At 37.6% G+C, this 21,234-nt stretch overlaps 1 protein-coding gene across 1 annotated transcript; it reads right to left on the reverse strand.

The window, feature by feature from the left end:
• Positions 1 to 794: 794 nt before the first annotated feature.
• Positions 795 to 13,128, reverse strand: efna1b (ephrin-A1b). The gene is made up of 5 exons (XM_067409551.1): positions 12,852 to 13,128; positions 3,618 to 3,913; positions 2,650 to 2,715; positions 2,443 to 2,538; positions 795 to 2,276 (listed from the first exon to the last, which is right to left on the reverse strand). The coding sequence occupies exons 1-5, from the start codon at positions 12,947 to 12,949 to the stop codon at positions 2,155 to 2,157; spliced, it is 678 nt and encodes a 225-aa protein (XP_067265652.1). The 5' UTR covers positions 12,950 to 13,128; the 3' UTR covers positions 795 to 2,154.
• Between the last annotated feature and the right edge of the window lie 8,106 nt (positions 13,129 to 21,234).

The following is a 21,234-nucleotide window of genomic DNA, read 5'->3' on the forward strand; positions in this document are numbered from 1 at the left end:
TTTTGTAACATTATAAATGTCTTTACTGCCACTTTTGATTTATTTAATGCATCCTTGCTGAATAAAAGTATTCATTTATTTAATTTCTTAAAAAAAAAAAAAAAAATTAAATAAATATTACTGACCCCAAACTTTTGAACGGTAGTGTATAATGCTACAGAAGTTTTGTATTTCAGATAAATGCTGTTCTTTTGAACTTTCTATTCATCAAGGAATCCTGAAAAAAAGTACACAACTGTTTTCAACATTGAAAATAATCATAAATGTTTATTGAGCAGCAAATCAGCATATTAGAATGATTTCTGAAGGATCATGTGACACTGAAGACTGGAGTAATGATGCTGAAAATTCAGCTTTGCATCACAGGAATACATTACTTTGTCAAATATATTTAAAGAGTTATTTTAAATTGTAATATTTCACAATATTACTGTTTTTTACTGTATTTTTAATTAAATAAATGTAGCCTTGGTGAGCAGATGAAACTTCTTTTAAAAACATTAAAAATCTTAGTGGTTCCAAACTTTTGGACTGTTATATATATATATATATATTTTATCTAAGATGTAATTTGGTCAATATGTGCAAAAAGTGTGAAAATATTAATTGTATTTAGGAAACATAAAATGCTATGAAAACGACAAAAAATAAAAATACAAAACAAGAAAAGGAGACCATTATTTTATTCCAAAGACAAAATTCTCCTCTCGAAATTATATATACATAAAAGTTTTCTAAAAGTACAGGGTTGAAAAAAATAGCCAGTGCTGAGAAACACCTAGGCTACATAGTGAGTGAACATTTTTAGAAAATAGAAAAAATGCATGTTTCATTGACATTTAGTTAAATACAGAAGATGTATCTTGTGTTGAATGTTCTCAAACCTCAAAGAAAAAGCAGAGTGCTCCAAGGAAAATGCGCAAGTTACGTCCTTGCACCCAAGTGCCACTTTACTCTCCCCCCTGCAACCCCTCTCTTCTTTCATTCATCTCAACCCCACCTGAATGTTTGGTTAAAAGCTGTGAAGTCCTGGCCAGGAAAAAGAGATGAAAAGGGTATGAATGAGGACAGGAAGAAAGTTTAACACTGTCAAAACGCCATCGTCAAACTTTACTCTGAGGCCTCAACAAATTCCACAGAAAGTCTGTGCTGCTCCAAAACACTTGTTTTCTTTGAATCAAATAAACAATATTTATTAAACACATTTCACACATTTTCATAATTAACAAATGTCTTTATTTTATATAACTCTCAATATGTACATTTTTACATAACTATGTACAAGTTTATAAACCAATACAGTACAAAAATTTTTACAAAAGAAATTGTTCTTTTAACTTATTTGAGAGAATTTATTAAACCATTTGAATTGTGCCCGTCGTACTCTGTAAGAAGGCCAGCTTCTCTCCCTCTCTCACACAAACAGCACAACCGATCATTCCTGTTCGAAACCAAATGTTGTGTTATGAATGAAAACAAATCCGATCTCATCTATAACATAATGCCAGTACATTCTGTAGGGTGTGTTCACATTACATCACAGAAACCAACTGAAACTACAGCAACACGAGATCCAAAACACAGGAAACTGTTCGATAACTGTTCTAGATTTACAAACACTGTTATATGCACAAACATCAAATCTTTTTAAGGTGCAACGTCAGGGTCAGTTTTAAGATAAATCCTGTGATCTCTGGCTCAAATCCGTACAGTAGAACAAAGGTCTCTGTCAAACACAATATCTAGCCTATTGTTCTTCCTTGTGATCACAATTCCAGTTATACAGCTGATGGTTACAGCTCTCCACACTTTAAGGTTTGTTCTGAGTCACACTGGTGATGAATTTTCAGGAGCACATATGGTCTACAAAAGTAAAATAAAAAAAGAGCTGATGGGGGAACAGAATTATAGAATGGTAAATACTCTTCAAAAAGAGAGAAGGTTCTTCAAAAACACCTTTCCTCTGGTCACGTCACTCTCACAAACACAAATACAAACACGTCACTCAGCAACTTGCACACCAGCACCAAAACTTCCGTTTGTATAAAAATTCTTCGTATAAAATCTATTTTCAGAGCCGGTAACCAGCACCGGCTTTAAAGTCTTTAAAGTGTCCTAATGGACCAGCGTCCATAAAGTCTTCTTATATCAGGCTCAGTGGAGGAGCAGAAAGATGAGTATAGAGATCAACGTGACGAAACTTGAGACGGGTGCCACACGAACGCCTGAACTGCCCACGCTCCTCTGCACAACTGGGATCATGGCAATAGGATCATCTGAAAGTAGAAGAGAAGGATGATGAGTACATTTCGTGACCGTGTAACTTGCGTAAAGTCACTCTAACACCTTGGCTTGGAAAGTCTAAAAATTCCACATCTTTTCTAAAGCAAATGGACACACTGCCAGAAGCAAAGAAAAGAGTGACGGATGAGAAGTTCTCACCTGCTGGAAGCCTGTTTGATGGGTTATGTACTCCTCCTACAGCCTTTACTTCCATCTCATCTTCCTTCTCAACTGTCTTTTTCTTGTTCTTGGATCCTAGAATTAAATGATATAGTTGGGCTGTTAGTAAGGCTTCGGCTGTCCTTATAATTCAATAAAGATTGCAGAAATGTCTAGATGGTAATATGAAGAACTGATATGACTTACCATGAGGTCCAACTACATCCACCTTCAGTCTCAAACACTCCTGCCCATGATGGTGAAGAGGTTTGGCTGTAGAAAACAGAAAGAACATTTAGAATTGGAATCTGAAGTACTATAATTATATAATAATACATTTAATGTGCTAATAAATGATAAAACGGGCATTTTGTATTTACGTTGGATTCATAAGGTTTTGAAATTCATTCATTTATGATAAATTCATTCAAAATTTAAAGACTAACATGTCATGTGGTGTAAGAAGTAATAGTAACTTATTTTTCTTTAAATATTTTTCTTACTTTAAATAAATGTGAGTGTACATATACTTTCGTTCAAAATTTAAAATAATTAAAATGTAATAATTTAAATATATTTTAAACAAATATCCTGAATAAATATTTAGTTTTTTGGGAATCACACCACATGACATCATGATGAAGGTCTTAAGGGGTTTTCCGGTTTTACGTTTTGTTTTTTTCCCCTTTGGTTTGTTTCTGCACATTTTTTTTTTTTTCCTTCTGACTTATTGGTCACGTCACATCAGTGTTGCCAAGTTTTCACATCAAAACCCACCCAAATTGGTACTCAAAACTAGCCCAATCCATTTCAGGGAAGTCCACCAATAAAAATTGCGAGGTGTGGCATTTTGTGGTGGGGTTCTCCTATAAAATTAGCATTCCAGGTGCTAAATATGACATTATTGGGGTCGCTTCAACCCACGGACATGAAAAACGACCCGTGGCAACACAGTTAAAGTAGCCCAATTCCACGGGAAAACTGCGGACTTGACAAAAGTTTTTCAAATGTTAATAAGCAGTGAAGTAAATGTAAAAGTAAATTTTGAATAAATGAACATATCAAGTTTTTGGTTTAAAGTGATTTACACCATCACTTAATTGAGGTTCTAAAATGGCACAAATATGTGTGCTGATTTTTTGCATACATTTACAAATACAGACGTGGATACTTACAAATATAGTAGTAACTCTCTCCCTGGCGGAACTCCTTGCCCAGAGTGAAGGGAGTAAAGCGCTGGAACTTCTCAGAGAACTTCTCTGGAGCGTGAGGAGCGAAGGGTCTGGAACACTCCCAGCGAAGCTGGTCGAAGGACTGCGGCTTGCAGTTCTCATAGTCCTCCAGCTCCACCATATAGAGCACGTACCGCTCGGCCTCCTGGGATGGGATCTCGCCACGTGCGTAGTGAGGGCAGATGATGTCTAGGTAGTCATTAATGCGGACATCCACGGTGTAATCATCCCATAGGAAACTGGAAGAAGAGAGAGGAAAAAAAAAAAAAATCCATGAATGGCTATCAACTTATAAAACTGATATACTAAACATAGACACACCTAAAAAGGCTCAAAAAAGAAACTTAATGTTCATAAACAAAAGAAACAGTGACACGAAACTGCCTCAGGCAAGTGTAATCAGTGCAAACCAAAAGCGAGAGCTACACCCTGATGCACGTGCATGAGTTACTGGTGTTCAACCTTCACCTGCTGCTTTTATTTGGGTAAAACACCCTGTAAAATCCCTCTTTTCTTTTTCTTTTCTTTCTACTCTGCGTTTTGGTGTCACATTGGGTGAAGGAGTGTATAGGGAAATGGTCTAATCCTTTTCTCAGACTTGATTTCCATCTTCTATCAAGTTTTATGTCCATTTATTTTATTTTACATTTTAGAATGAACTTGAATCTCCTTTTTTCAGCTAACGTTTTGACACCCAAATATGATTGAGGAACCTCTTTTCCAATTTATTTTACAAAATAAAGGGTGCTGTATACTTTTACATACAAAGCCTCTTTTAGACTGCATGAAAAAAATGACATTATAATAAAGACAAAATGTTATAAAAATTAAATAATTCAAAAAAAGATGATTAAAAGCAAATTACTTGCATAATATCAGGAAAATATATCATTTTTTTTTTAAACTTGAACAAACATTTTCAATTCAAGTCAGATTTATTAAAGCAATAACATTGCTGATTATTTTCTTTTTTTTTTACTACATATTTTCAAGAGTTTATGTTAACATCGTAACTTTGACAGCTCTAAAATACATTTTGTAAAATATTTTTTCTTTTTTTTTTCTCTCATTCTTTTTTTGGTGAAAATCTTGAAAACCTTTGACTTTTTGTGATCCATCACGACCTCTTCCTTGTTCTCTTGGTAACAGAGATGGAGCCGCTTAGACAGACTGGCTCTTTGAATCAGCTCTACGTGTTTTTACAGCCTCCTCTCTGTCTGTCTCTCCTTTTATTGTCATCTCATTTGCTTTTCTCATTTTCGTCTGATCTAAGCTTCCCTGCTGCTGTTACCAGATGTACAAATGACAAATCCACCGGCCTTTCTGTATGTTGTTCTTTCTGTGTCTTTGCTTCCATGTCGTCATTGATTTATTATTGTGAATTTGTCTAACATTTCTGAATAACGCATATCTGACTATTTTCTCAATACACACCCCCACAGTAGCCATAAGACACCACTGTTCAAACCACATAAAGTATCGGATTGGCTGATTAGCTTTGTGACTGTTGTTACTTATTCGACATCACATTTCCATATGCCCAAAATCTTCAAACCCAATCACATTACCATAACATTTTCTCACACGTCCCTCATGTGAACCACCAACAAAACACAAGGCAGCCTCTTTCCCCCCCAGCATGCCCTTTGCTCCATCACTTTCTCCCTGTTGGCACATGTATTTGTTGTTGTTGCCATCGGGAGCCGTGGTTATATGACGGACAGACACACAGGCTCCTGACGGGCCCCCCGTTGTCCACTCCAACCCCCTTCATCTCTCCCTTTCCCACTGTGCCTCTGCGGTAAGCATTAGCCGACCTGTCTAAACAGCCTCACGGTCTATTCAGACGGGGGTAAACATACACATCACTGCATTCATTAGCGCCGCTTAATGCAGAGATTAGAGTCAGTCTCGCACGGCTTCTAATCAGCAGCGTGTTCAAAAGACAGGGTGTACGCCTTGCTAAGCCAGCTGACTTTTCTCTGTGTGGGAAAGCGGTGTTTTTATGTGTATTCAATATGCCAATCAACAAACCAGAGCTGATGAGACCAAGTAAGGGTGGATGAGATGCTAAATATGCAGCTGGCCAAAGTGATTCTAAAACAAAAAAACAAAAAAAATCGGTGTGAACGGTTTGGCGGTTTCAATTTTGCTCCGTTTTTGTTGAGAACAAGACTGTTTGGTTGATTGCCCTGTCTCACTTCCTTTGAAGTCCCTTTGAACTGCTGTTTGAAACCTGGTGGAAAGATCAAGACAACACCACAAATTGGGTGTCATTAACTCATCCCCCAAACATCATCCTAAGGCACCGGTCTAGTCTTTTTTTGGTCACCAAGGTGTTTGCCTTGGGATGCACAATATATTGGTACCATTTCGGTTAATGGCTAATATAAGACATATTATCATATTGGCTAATATACATAAATATTGCTGATGAATGTCATGGAACATCATTACATTTACGTATGGGGAAATAATTTTAATACTACACAATATCCCCCGGTTTCACGGACAAGGCTTAAGCCTAGTTCCAGACTAAAATGTATGTTTGAGCCGTTTTAACTGAAAGTAACTTGCACGGACATATTTTAAAATATGTCAGTGCCACTGTTTTGTCTCAAGATGCACACCAGTAATGTTATTTTTTATAAGGCACATTTATAAAAGATACTTAAATGTCCTAATTGAACTAAAGCCTAATCCTGGTTAGCCCTTTCTGTGAAACCAGGCCTAGGTCTATTATATCATTAAATATTATTATGACAATTATAATAACGGTAATGTAATAGTTAGTAAATTCACAGAAATTCTGTATACTGCACATTATGTTGTGATGCAATATATATTCTTTAAATATAATAATAATGTACATTATAAATGTTGTAATGTCCAAATACTCTCATAGCATCTAAAATAAATTTATTTATTTTGAAAAAATAAAAATAAAAAAATAGTATATGATATTAACTGGCCATTTATCAGATAATAATTGACTTATCTGTGCATCTCTAGTTTAATTTCATACCGAGAGGGTCTGGTGGGCCCTCACACTATGATTCCCATGCACATCTAATCTCTCTGAGCTGATCCAAGGCCAGCTGCTGATATCCCAAACAATCACAGAGCAGCTCTGTTGTGCTTTTCCACCTAGTGAGCGGTCACTTCAAACACCGCTGTGCCTACTGTTTCCCGTGTGACACTCTGCTCTGTGGTGGGCCGTGCGTGAGAGTGACGCTGTTTTAAGAGGGGCACGGATCCATGTAAACGGCACACAATTTAGGGCAGGGTCTGTACCTGCGGCCCCTGGGGGCCACATCACTCATCTGTTTATCACAAGACACAGAGGAGCCTGTGTTCAAATGTTTGTGTGTGGGCTTAAAGAGTTTGGGTTTAAAGTTGCACTCAGTAATTTGTTTGCGCAGACTAATTAGGTTGGTCACATGAGCAGACGCGCTCAGTGTAGAATGAAACTGCAATTATTAGGCTACTAAATGACTGGAGTCTTCATTTTATGCAAGTTTCAAAGTCTTTTTTATTTTTTAAATAAATAAATAAAAATGTATTCACCAAGTATGCATTAAATTAATCAAAACTGAATGAAGACTAGAATAATGGCTGCTGAAAATTCAGCTTTGCCATTACAGGAATAAATTACTTTTTAAAATATATTAAAAAAGAAAACAGTTATTTTAAATAGTAATAATTCACAACATTGCCGTTTACTGTAATAAATGCAGCCTTGGTGAGCATAATAGACTTTCAAAAACATAAAAAAACTACTTTATATGTAAAACTAAAGTTTAACTTTGCTCTCAGACGCATATTTGTCCCCCTGTTTGTCTGCTCTCCCCCTCTTTCATTTTTGGCTGAATGTTTGAAACTGTCAGGCGGGTCAGTAATGTCAAAGTTCAGGGTCAGATTTTTCAGACACACCCTTACCGAGTCAGCAGGGCGCGCACACACACACACAGAGAGAGAGAGAGACGGTCAGCGCTGTGTGCTTCAGAACAGATGTACTCACTGCCAACTGCACTATACTCGCTGTCAGCAGTTGAGACACACACACACACACACACACACACACACACACACAGAGTTCAGGGTTCGGTTACTGAAAACCTTTAAGACCTGCTGCTTGTCATGACAAGTATTATGATCCTATTTTAGTGACTTGTTCTCACACTATCAAGTAATAAAACCTGTCTGTTCAAGCACATACATGAAGCTTTCACACTATGTGTGTCTGTCTGGCTTTCTTTCTCCACTACAAGTATAATGTACAGAGACGTCTCGGTCTTACGCCTTCCTCCCCTTAAAATCTGACAGGTGCTAAGTCACCACTAAGTCTTTTTAACCTCACCGCTCTCTCACTTTCTTTCCGAGCAGTATGTTCTCGTATTGTCCTTCTCGACGATTACATGCCGGTAATTACCCCAGCCGTAGCGGAACGAGTCGGAATGCCAGCCAGCTAATCCGCTCTTCCAAACCAGGGATTATCACACTGAGCACACGGATCACACCGCTGCTATTCACCAGCACCAGACCCATCCAATATGGCCCATTTGCAGGGGTTAAAGTGGGGGTTGGTGGTACAGATACATGTTTGTGAGGGAGCGGGGGTAAGGCTACACAATATATTGTAATTACTGAAATGTACAAATCACAATATGCATATCACAATGGCTTAATATTTTAAGAGTCATGAAAAATTAAAGTTTTAGGTCACATAGCAGAGAATAAATGATTGTCTCACATACACTAAGAATAGTCTGGTCCATTTTTTTTGTTGTTAATATGAAGGAATTTTAGATGTTTTAGCTGTATTTTGAATTACACACAACACAAAGCTATTTTGAATTGCTTTGTGTTGTGGTTTAGGGTTAAAGGAAATGTCGGTAAACTATCTTTACAGAAATTACCAGTTCCTTTTCCATTTTCTACGGATTTTAAAAATTATTGTACACCATTTCACATTTTTCTTCAGTATCGTGCAGAAGTGGGGGGATGTGTGATTATACAGATATGAGTCCATTTCTGTGAGACTTTGTGTGAATTTAGAGCAGACAACCAAAATTTCACCCCATCCATCACTGTCCTTTTGCTCCACCCCGATCTGTATATATCTTATATACATCTTCCACCCCCCTTCCTCTATCTTCTCCACCCTCTTTCTGTCTCTATTCTGTTTAAAATCACATTATAAACCTGGGCCTCTTCATTCAGGCTAATTTTTTGGAGAAACAGTTCTTTCTTTCTTTCTGACCTCTAACCCATACCCCATCCCCCTGTCCTATCTTTCTCAGTCCGTTCCTTACAAATGCCCGATTTCCCCCTCCTCCATTTTTCTTTCACTTTTAAATGGATGCTAATTGCCTGCTGATATGCTAGCTTGTTGTTTGGTAGCATACTGTGAGCTTTATTCAAAGTCAGCACCTTTATCACAAAAAGTACCTGTGAAATAATAAACTGAAAACAATATAGTCACTGAGAGAAATGAAAATGATCATCAAGTACTGTAAGCATTCTGTAGGTGGCGACAGTGAGCTGCTAAAGACACTGAAGACAGATGCTTGACTTGAGGTAAATAAGTAACACCAGGAAACAAGTTTCTGGTTCTTTTGTTTACATTTGTGAGCTCACACAGGTCACACACTTTACTACGATAACAATTACACAATCTAGCACACTACAGACAGAAAAACAGGAAAACTCCAACTCAACAGGGCAGTGGGAATCAAAACAGTAATCAGGGACTGAACGAGAGACAAAGGGGGCTGTGTGGGGAAGAAAAGTGCATGGAAAGATGGAGCAGGGAGGGTATAAGGACATATAAAGAGACATAGTAAGGAAGTCTGGGCTGGAGATAAGGAGAAGTGAGGAAGAGCTTAGAATAAAGGGCGTTAAGGGTTAAAATGAGTGAAAAACAGCAAGAGATGTGTAGGAGTCATACATTTGAACTGGAATTGATTATTAATCATCATTACTTAACCAGTTGAGACCCTAAAAATGGAGCTCTAATCTGCGGAAAAACACAACAGAAATGATCCGGAAAGAGCTATGGTTTCATAATCAATCAGCCCCCTAGATGGTAGAACATTCTATAATGCTTTGTGGAATTATGGATTATATTTTCCATACACATCCATTTCTGTGTAAAGCAGGATTATACAGCACCGGATTACACTGGATTCTATAAATATATACAGTGATTTCTGTGTGAATGGGTCATCCAGCCAGATTACACACATCTACATATAATCTGAGGCTGAACCGTCCGTTTCACAGATTACAGACCTGCCTGCGTAGCCGGCCGTGTCTGCGTGTCTATGAGCCAGAGACAGAGAACAAGGGGGGGTAAAGAAGATAGATTTACAGCCTGTCTGTGGAATCTGTCTAGATATGTACGCTGATCTGTCTGCTCCCCTCTTCCTCAAGACAATACAGCACTAAATGCTCAGATACATGTAAAAAAGATCAAACGCAGTGAATGTGGCGAGGATGGGATGGACAAAGAGGAAATGGGGTGGACAATGAGTGGACAGCTGAAAGGTCAAGTATAGCAACATGTTTGCTGGAAGGAATCCCAGTCTACTAAATATACCCGAATCGCACATTCCCCCTGCATGCGAGCCAGCAAAACTTTGACGAGGGAACACACATGCATATGACAACATGTATGCGAAAATAAACACATGATTCAGGTCAAGTGTAATGATTTGATGAAGCTAACATGACGAGACCGTGTACTTCCCCTTCAGCGCGCTTAGTGTGCAAGCGTAGGCATGCGAGGAGCACAAAAACAGACCGTCAAAAACAACGTCCATATGTCAACCCAGACCTGAAAATCCAGTCTCCTCGGGACGCAGACTCACGCACATACCCATCAAACCAGACCATCAGCTCGCCAAAGGCCACGTGCAGGAGATTAAATCATCACCGTTCACTCGCACCCACTCGGCTACAAAAACAGTCTAGTGTGCGTTTGTGTTTGTTTACGTGCAAACGCCTTTACGCCACAGGTAGAATCAGATGATCACGGCAATTAATATTTAACACCTATCTGGCATTGATTAGCCGAGCCTCACTAATCCACTTACATACTAACTGATTGAGTTTCACGGGCTGATTGAACAATCACTGGCTTTGATGGAGGTCGTTCAAAGGGAAGAAAAGCAAAAGGAGAAACCTGAAAATCTGATAAATCCAAATGGTTTCTTTTTTCTTAGAATGTAAGATTAATGAGAGAAAGGTTTAACCTGGAAAAAGTCGCAGTGAAAACACAGATCCCACCACACCTTCCAGATTATGACCAGCTCAAGTAGGGATTATATTTATTTACAGTTCTAGTTTTGATGTGTGGGCATTCGTTTCTAACCTCTTCAGTGCTAAAAAAAGCAACATCGTCACGGTCACTGTGTATGCTTGTGAGAACGAGAGCTTTAAAAGAAGAGATCGGCACGGATTTTTAATGTAGAGATTTTCTGAGGGCTTAGCGTTTTGTTATTACAAATTTTCTTTTTGTGGTTATGCAACCCTTTCCATGGATGTGGACCATGTCGGGATTAGGGACTGGTCCACGCACCAGACTGCTGCCACATAATCCCCTCCATCTCCATCGAAGTCTCTAACTCAAACTATCAGTCCTTCTTTTTTATACCCAAATCCAAGCAGCTCCTATTACTCCATCACTTTCTCTTCCGCCTCATTCTTTTCACAGCAGGTCCTAAAAAGAGAGTATGGTCTCTATTACATGATTTCTTGAAGCTATCCCTCCTTCAGTCTGTCTTCAGGCACAGCTGCTGCTTCTCTCTCTCTCTCTGCTGGCTGATACTGAGCCAGGCTCTTCTGAGACCGTGTCTGGTTAAGGCTGGTACACTCATGTTGCGAAACTACGACATTGATAAATTACTCACTGAAAGCCGACTGAATCACAACAGACGGTGTGAATCACCTGTGACATCACGAAAACTTCCAATGGGGTCATGACTGAGAGCACGGACTCGGTTCATTTATTACCAGTTAACTTTTATGACAACAAGTTTATCATTGTGTACGTGAAAAATCCTGTCAACGACAATGAGAAGGTGGGAAAAGACGCCAAGCACGTAGTCAAAGGTTCTGTTTTACAATCAACAAGCTTCTGATATCCACAAAAGCCCATTTTCTTGTTCTTGAGTTTCCTGCTAAAAGCATAATAAAATCGCTCTGATTGTTGTCATTCGTATTGATTTCTCTAAAGTGCACGATGACCTGTCCTTCCTCGCTACAAGGTGAGATTGCAATCGCAATCATTTGATGAAACACGCATCGAAGTGCTTTAGGGTTTATGCAACCCCCGATTTGTAAACTGTAACAGTAACAACCTGATATCATACTAAGAGTAACAAGATACCTCCCATAAAGAGCGCAAGCTACTACTAGATATATTAGTCCAGTGTGCTCATGTCTGTTTATTTATTAAAATCTTGGCTATATTTACTAAAAAAAAAAAATGTTTGGCTGTACATCTACAGGTTTGTGTGAAGGATACAGTATGGTAAATATCATGTCTGTCAATAAGATGCCCGCACAAATAGGCCTATAGTAAAACTAACATGTGTGTGTGTATATTTAGGTTGATCTGTCTGTCCATCTGTCTGGTTTCTTTCCATGTACTTCTCTGCCTAGCTGTGGGCTCTTATACAATAATTATCATGTCATTCACTAACACGTGTTAAAGGTTAGACTGGAGGCAGATATAATCAAAGCAATGAAGTGATAACTAAACTGAAAGCGTAAACAACTTACAGGGTTATAATTTGAGAAGTTAAAAAGTTAAATGTTAGTTATGCATTTTCTTCATCTAAACAAGCTACTTTCCACACAGTATGAAAACAGTGGAGCAAATAACGAGAAACTGCATCAAAACATTGCATACAGAAGATAAAACTATTTATACTGTTAATGCAGAGCATATAATACGTTATTCATTTAACAATAAACTGCGTATTTTGTGGCTAGTTTACATACAGGCTTTTAGTTGGATAGCTTGTGTTAGTGTACTATGCAGATATTTCAGATATCACAGAAGAATACTAACAAGAGTTACATCATATAAAGGGCAAAATGATTTATATAAAGGTGGAAAAGTTCGATAAATACACAAACAAAGGAGTATGTAGCCTAGTAAAATCTTACTTTGCGTTCGAGCTGTTCCAGTAAACACTGTGTCGCTCCGCAGACGCGTACCAGGCGCTGACGCTCACCGCAAGACACACCAGCCACAGAAAATCCATTGAGTCCGGGATATAATGCTCTTCAAAGCAATATATACGAGTGCAAAAGATAGTTTTGCACGTTGAAGATGCAAATATAAATGTGCACTACTGCAGTGCAAGAATTGCTGAAACGCGTAATTATTCGGTTTGCTTGAATAACTGGTTTGTATGAGTCTCTAGCAGATACAGTCGCGGTAAAGCCTGGAGAAATGTGCGCTCAGTTCGCTTTATCAATCAGCTTTATAAGCCACGCCTTTCAAGCGCCGGCAGCCAATGAAACATGGAAGCCTTTTTTCCCGACACGCCTCTACGCACAGGCTGTCAATTGAAGTAAACAGATGACAAATAAATCAGTGCTTTTTTTAGGATTATTTATTTACTATAGTTTTCATTGATATTTAGATTTTCTTTTATATTTTAAGGTTTTGCTTTAATTGTAGTTTCATTTTTAGTCATTTTGTCTTTTTCATTATTTTTGTATTACTATTTAGTGTTTTTATTCCGGTTTTAGTTTTTTGTTCAGCTTTAGTTTATTTATTACCAGTTAGTAATGTAGAGCTTCAACTAATTTCAACATTTCTAATGTTTATATACATTTTATTTCAGTGAACATAAATGTTTCCAATAGTTTCAGTTAACAATAATAACCCTGAAATAAATCTGCATTTTTAAATATAAAATGTCTGACACTCTATACTTTATATATATATATTCTGAAATCAGTTGAAGCTTTGAATTACAAACTGGTATTTGCAAACTGAATTACAAACTGGTAAACAAAAAAATGAAAATGACAAAGCACAAAATGACTAAAAATTAAATTTCTATTAAAGTAAAAACTGAAAATATTTTTTTTAAAATCTAAATCTCAATAAAAACTATAGTAGCTTATATAAATAATACTATAATAGCACTGATTATAGCAAAAAATATATATTATATATTTGTTTCTTATTTTTAATTTCTTATTTTGTTCATTGTTTTATGATTGGTCACTTTACAAATTTTTATTATTATTAATAATTTTTAATTTATATGTCTTTTTTTAGGTTTTCCTAAATACAAGCCTGAAACGGCAACATTTCTGAAATCGTGTTTACGGATATATCCCATTAATCAGTATGACAGCAAGTTGAGTAATTTACTGCGGCGTGGGCAGTCTTTTTCAGTTATGAAATATTATATTTGGAAATTGTGCATTGTGTAGAATGACAAACAAAGCAGGTTTTACCTGGGTATCAATCCAAAAAACTGTAATCCCTAAAATCCCCTTTTTCACCTGATAACGGTATTATGACATCAGCACTACAGTCATCTGGGCTTTTCCCCTTCATCCCACCTCCACAGGGGGGACCCTCTAATCCAGGCCTGGCTATTCATCCTAAGGTCCCAGCGGAGAGCAATTATCCTCACTTATGTCCAGGTCTTTTTGACTTGAGGGTAGAAAGGTGAGCCGACTGGAAAGTGCGTCTACCTGCGGACTATTTTGGGCTGGGCTAGGCAGGGCTGGGCAGGCTCATGCATGTTCCATGTTGTTGAAGGCTTCAGTTTGGGACAATTAGTCAAGGCTGAGTGTGTATATATGGTGGTGAGGGTGCTTTTCCGTCTGCTTTGAGAGCAATGCGTCACCTTCGCCAGGTGAACAGGGACATTATGGATGAAGTTTTTGACTATTCAGTCTGAGCATTGCAGAATCAAGTATGCTTATGAGCTCCATCAGCGTAGGAGGTAGAGCTCGGAGCAAATGTTCAGGAACAGATCTACCCACAGCAGGCTTCCCTTTACAGCCGGGCTTGGCATGGAGCACTGAGCCCAATCACAGTCTATGACAGAAGCTGAAATTCCGCTCAGCCTTAGTCTCTCTTTTCTTTGCTCTTGTACACACTGTCTTTTTTGTTCTCTCACTTTCCTCCTACACAGTAGCCGATGCTGTCTATAAAGTGTGGATAGATCTGTGTGGGACTGTTTAGCATTTGTTGGGCCATACTGTCCACTTGTGAGAGTGTGTATGAATGTGAATGGGCAGTTGTCCAGCGTTCTGAACGGTGGCTGAACAAAGGCCGCATTTGAATAACGGACTGCAGCTTTACAAAGCGATTAAGGTGTAAACGACTTCACTGTTCAGCCTGGAAACCCTGCATCCAGTACAACACAAATTCTCTAATGTCCTGTTAATGTTATATGTAAAAGTGCTCCATTGTTATTGCAGCATTTAGCCAAAGTGTTCATTTCAATGGCCCTCAGAGTCATTTAGCGAGAGCAACTTTGAGGTGACTGCTTGCAGGATATCCCAACGAAGCATTCATGATGAAAAATGAGAAGAAGGTTAATTTAATAACAACACATTATGAAGTGCTGTTTAGAGTTAATTTAGCGTTTAAGCTGTCAAGTTGCTAATGCATATCCTCACGGGCTCAGGAGATCTCATCTGTACAACAAAGAAAATTATTCACAGCTTTGATTAGCTTCTAACTTCAGATGGGAATGATGAAATATCTCATGAAAAATGTATTTATTCCTCATCGTGAAACAAGCCCATAGCTGTTATCCAGAGCTGAATGCGTCTCTATGGAACACTTACTTTGTTTGTTAGTTGCCTGACATGCAGAATTAGCTCCTTAGTTATGCAACAAAAGAACTGGCAACAGTAATAATATTGACAAACTTTGGTCAACCTTTACATGCTTCAAGCTGTGTCTGCCCTTCGGGCACCTGCAGAAACCATTTATACAATGTTTTGGTTTCTAGGCCTCACCTGAGTGAATAATTACTGAGATATAATTACTTTTTTGCTAATAGCGTGTAACACTTGTTCCTGAAATTGAGAAATGGTTGAAGTGTGTGGGTTAATGAATCTATGATCAAATATGGAAAAGATGGGTTTATGTGGTTATATGATAAAGGTGAAGACCTAGGTTAAGGTGTGAAAGCCGTTAAGGGTTTGGTTGGAAATGGGAGTGGATCTCTTTTTCATTGCGTTAAGATACACCCCGAGGCATATAGAGAACATGCTATTATGAAACACTGAGAGGGAGAGATGGAAAGAAAAACACTGAGAGGGAGAAATGGAGAGCAAAATAGATTTACTTTGAAAATTGCATAATAGTATAAATGAACAAAAATGATGGATGACCTGGAGAACGGAGTAGGTGTTCATGTAGGAGAAAATCAACAGTTAGAGAACTAAATATTCAGAGTGCAAAAATAGAGAAGAGGAAAAAGCCTGACACTCCCCATATAGGGTTATCAATCAGTTTTACCTATCTGGACTGCTGCCACAAAGAAACTTTCCACAATGATCTGATGTTAGAAAATAATATATACGATGGCTGTGTTTATTTGATCAAAAATTTGAAAAACATTACTATTGGGAAATATTATTAGAACTCAATCGATTGAAAAAATATACTAATTAATCACACATTTTTTGTCACATTTTTAATCGCGATTAATTATAGAAAGCCAAATTATGTAGGAAAAACGGATGCCGCATTAAAGGGTTTGTTCACCCGAAAATTCTGTCGTTTATTACTCACATTTAATACCACACCCGTTAGACCTTCATTCATCTTCGGAACACAAATTAAGATATTTTTCATAAAATCCGTTGGCTCAGTGAGGCCTGCATCGCCAGCAATAACACTCCCTTTTTCAATGCCCGGAAAGCTACTAAAAACATATTTAAAACAGTTCATGTGACCACAGTGGTTCAACCTTAATATTATAAAGCGACTAGAAAACCTTTTGAGCGCCAAAAATAACAAAATAGCGACTTTATTCAACAATATCTACTGATGAGTGATTTCAAAACACTGCTTCATGAAGCTTCGAAGCTTTACAAATCTTTTGTTTCGAATCAGTGGTTCGGAGCGAGTTTATGACACAACAAAACCTCGTTTACTGAAATCATGGGATTTTGGCGCTCTGAACCACTGATTTGAAACAAATGATTCGTTAATCTTCAAAGCTTCATGAAGTGTGAAATTACACTTTATTTTTAGATTAAAAATCAGGTTAATAGCATGACAGTTGGTGCGAAGTCCTGAATTAAAAAGTTTTACTCAGATTTTCAGCCTTTCAGACTTTTGGTCTTCACCGTATGTAGTATAAGGATATTTTTTATTCAAGCACATGGACAATCTGGCAAGCTGTATTGAAACCAAAGCCTGTTTTGTATGACCTCCATCTGAGGTCATCAATTAGAAACACCGCAGTCTGACCCCATGGCACACATACACACTTCTGTCGCTCTATTTAACTGGTTGGTCACACTCTGTCTCATTGCGGCACACTCCAACAAGCTGTTCTCTTTTTGTGGATACAATGGGATGATTCCTCATTAGCATACAGGTGGTCTGCATTGTGGGCCTGGCTCTGGTTGAAGACACACTCCTCTACAATGGAGCTCCTGTTACTTCACAGGGGGCAAATGAAGGACCACGAATGCGTTCAAAAGCTGATGTTCACACATACTTGCACACTCCTGTTTCAACTCTTAAATGCAGGCCAATTATTAACTGAACTATTCTCTGCACAGACGTTCAGTCATTTTCTCTGCCTCTTCCTAATTCATCTTCGTCTCTTCTCCATGTGTCCTTTCTTTGGTTCTTGAAGCACTCTTAATGTTTATTATCTCATTCTTTTCATGACTCATTAATATCTCCTAGCCATTGCCAATTTTCCATGTTCTTTTCTACCATTTACTCTCTCTACCTATGCTTGAACTTTTCTTCTCTTGTAATGAACATGAGATGTTTTTGATCTGAAAGATCAAAAGATTGCCAATTAATTTTTACCATTCTCATTTTATTTACTTATTTGTTTAGATATATAAAGTTGCACAATTATTGCAGGTAAAAGTGTTTTAAAACACTGGTAGAAATCATGCATTCACAAACTAACTCAGGAGATCACGCTTGCTTTAAACTGAAAATTTGATCATTACAGCCTCCTTTATGTCATTTGCAACTCATATGAAGAAAATGATCAGGAGCCATCACATTTTACATTTATATCATGAATTTGAGATTTTTAAGGGGACATCAATGGCGGTCCTGGCTCACGTGGTGCCAGATCTCTATTTTTCTGGCAGATTCTTGTCTATTTAAGCATGTTTCTCTTGCTCACTCTCAGTTTGCATAAAGCCTCTCTAAATTTAGAGGTGGTCAGAAGGCTTAGTGTTGTGATTATGAATTTTCTTGTTTTGGTTATGCAAGCAAAAGCTTTTAATGTGGACCATGTCAGGATTAAAACCATGATGAAAGATTGGTCTATATGCCAGACGGCTGCCACAGTTTCTCTTTATTTCTCTTTCTTTCTTCTTCAGCACCTCCTCCAACACACACACACACACCACCACCACCACCACTACAAGTAATTATCATCCATATCTGATCGCTGTTGTTTTTTTCCTTGTTTCATCAGGTGTTGTCTGTCAAGTCTGTCTTTCCTCATTCTGATCTTACTGAGCAGTTATTTTGCTTCTGTGTTGTCTGTCTTTCTTCAGTTACACTCACATAAACACACTCAGACTTGGGGATAGTTCTTAAACCATTGTATTTAAAAAAAAAAAAATGCTGACTTATAAATCTCAGGCTGTAAAATTGTACAAAAACACCCCAAATGTTTAAACAAGAATATTCGATGACCTGTCTCTACATTTCTTCCCAGAAAAAGTCTGAACAACCACAACTTACATGGTTTTAGGAGCCAATATGACAAAAATTAAAAATGCAATTCTGATTTTTAGGAACATTCATTGTAAATGTATGCAATAAACTTATATAAATAAGGAATAACCGCTCCTAAATTGACAAAAAAAGTAATTGGCTGCTGCTTTGTTCAGTATAGAACAGCACATAATGAAAAATCTTTCATATTAACAATTCTGACTGACTGAGTTGTGAAACTGGGGGAGTAGAGAAACAGAAATGACTGGTTGTGCTGTTGTCATGACATTATTGTTTTTGTCTGCTGCACATGAGAATAAACAAGTGGCAGAGATGTTGAACTGAGTATTGTTCATTAGGTTGTGATTCCTGTCTAAACAGATGTATACAGGTGCTGGTCATATAATTAGAATATCATCAAAAAGTTTATTTCACTAATTCCATTCAAAAAGTGAAACTTGTATATTATATTTATTCATTACAAACAAACTGATATATTTCAAGGGTTTATTTCTTTTAATTTTGATGATTATAACTGACAACTAAGGAAAATCCCAAATTCAGTATCTCAGAAAATTAGAATATTACTTAAGACCAACACAAAGAAAGGATTTTTAGAAATCTTGGCCAACTGAAAAGTATGAACATGAAAAGTATGAGCATGTATAGCACTCAATACTTAGTTGGGGCTCCTTTTGCCTGAATTACTGCAGCAATGCGGTGTGGCATGGAGTCGGTCAGTCTGTGGCACTGCTCAGGTGTTATGAGAGCCCAGGTTGCTCGGATAGTGGCCTTCAGCTCTTCTGCATTGTTGGGTCTGGCATATCGCATCTTCCTCTTCATAATACCAGGGTCCTTAAACCAGGTACTGGTAGCTTTGGCACCGTGTGCAGGTGCCAAGTCCTGTTGGAAAATGAAATCTGCATCTCCATAAAGTTGGTCAGCAGCAGGAAGCATGAAGTGCTCTAAAACTTCCCAGTATACAGCGGTGTTGACCTTGGACCTCAGAAAACACAGTACTCACCAACACCAGCAGATGACATGGCACCCCAAACAATCACGGACTGTGGAAACTTTACACTGGACCTCAAGCAACGTGGATTGTGTGCCTCTCCTCTCTTCCTCTATACTCTGGGACCCTGATTTCCAAAGGAAATGCAAAATTTACTTTCATCAGCGAACATAACTTTTGACCACTCAGCAGCAGTCCATTCCTTTTTGTCAGCCCAGGTGAGACACTTCTGATGCTGTCGGTTGTTCAAGAGTGGCTTGACACAAGGAATGCGACAGCTGAAACCCATGTCTTGCATACGTCTGTGCGTAGTGGTTCTTGAAGCACTGACTCCAGCTGCAGTCCACTCTTTGTGAGTCTCCCCCACATTTTTGAATGGGTTTTGTTTCACAATCCTCTCCAGGGTGCGGTTATCCCTATTGCTTGTACACTTTTTTTTTTTACCACATCTTTTCCTTCCCTTCGCCTCTCTATTAATGTGCTTGGACACAGAGCTCTCTGAACAGCCAGCCTCTTTTGCAATGACCTTTTGTGTCTTGCCCTCCTTGTGCAAGGTGTAAATGGTCGTCTTTTGGAAAACTGTCAAGTCAGCAGTCTTCCCCATGATTGTGTAGCCTACAGAACTAGACTGAGAGACCATTTAAAGACCTTTGCAGGTGTTTTGAGTTCATTAGCTGATTAGAGTGTGGCACCAGGTGTCTTCAATATCGAACCTTTTCACAATATTATAATTTATAATTTTCGAGATACTGAATTTGGGATTTTCCTTAGTTGTCAGTTATAATCATCAAAATTAAAAGAAACAAACATTTGAAATATATCAGTCTGTGTGTAATGAATGAATATAATATACAAGTTTCACTTTTTGAATGGAATTAGTGAAATAAATCAACTTTTTGATGATATTCTAATTATATGACCAGCACCTGTATATATATATATATATATATATATATATATATATATATATATATATATATATATATATATATATATATATATATATATATATGTGATGCTTTATGTGAAGAAATTGTGTAAGTTTATAATTTATAATATGTCTCATTTACAAGAACGTTCAAAAGTTTGGGGTGTTCCTGAAATAAGGCTCACAAAGGCTGCATTTATTTAATAAAAAATACAGAAAAATTGTGAAATATTACAATTTAATAAAACTGTTTTCTATTTTAAAAATTTTAAATCTTTAATTTAATTTTTATTCCTGTGATGGCAAAGCTGATTTTTTTTTTTTTTTTAGTTTTCAGTGTCACATGACCCTTCAGAAATCATTCAAATATGATGATTTGGTGCTCAAGAAACCTTTCTTATTATCAACATTGAAAATAGTTGTGCCTAATCTTGTGGAAACCTGTCAGGATTATGTTCTGTTTAGTTTTAGGGTATGTTTGCATGACAACGATATGCTTAAAACAGAGTAGTTTTTCCTTTGAGTATTCTGCATAACGACAACACCATTGTCTAAACGATCCCCATTCACAGGCATCCACGAAAATGAATAAAATCGCTGTATTCTGCGGGCAGTGGCAGGCAATTAGATGTAAATGAAACACCATAGACTGAACATGTAATACACATGTGCATGATGTTATGCGAATCCACAG

This window comes from Chanodichthys erythropterus, chromosome 2 (assembly GCF_024489055.1).
Source record: "Chanodichthys erythropterus isolate Z2021 chromosome 2, ASM2448905v1, whole genome shotgun sequence".
Lineage (NCBI taxonomy): Eukaryota > Metazoa > Chordata > Actinopteri > Cypriniformes > Xenocyprididae > Chanodichthys > Chanodichthys erythropterus.

Bases quoted from the DNA above. Each gene is read 5' to 3' on its own strand.
- efna1b (XM_067409551.1), bottom strand. From the start codon at position 12,949: ATGGATTTTCTGTGGCTGGTGTGTCTTGCGGTGAGCGTCAGCGCCTGG. The intron at 2,539-2,649 runs GTAAGTCATATC...ATTTAATTCTAG, and splicing joins GGATGTAGTTGGACCTCATG to GATCCAAGAACAAGAAAAAG. The intron at 2,277-2,442 runs GTGAGAACTTCT...TTCTACTTTCAG, and splicing joins ATCAAACAGGCTTCCAGCAG to ATGATCCTATTGCCATGATC.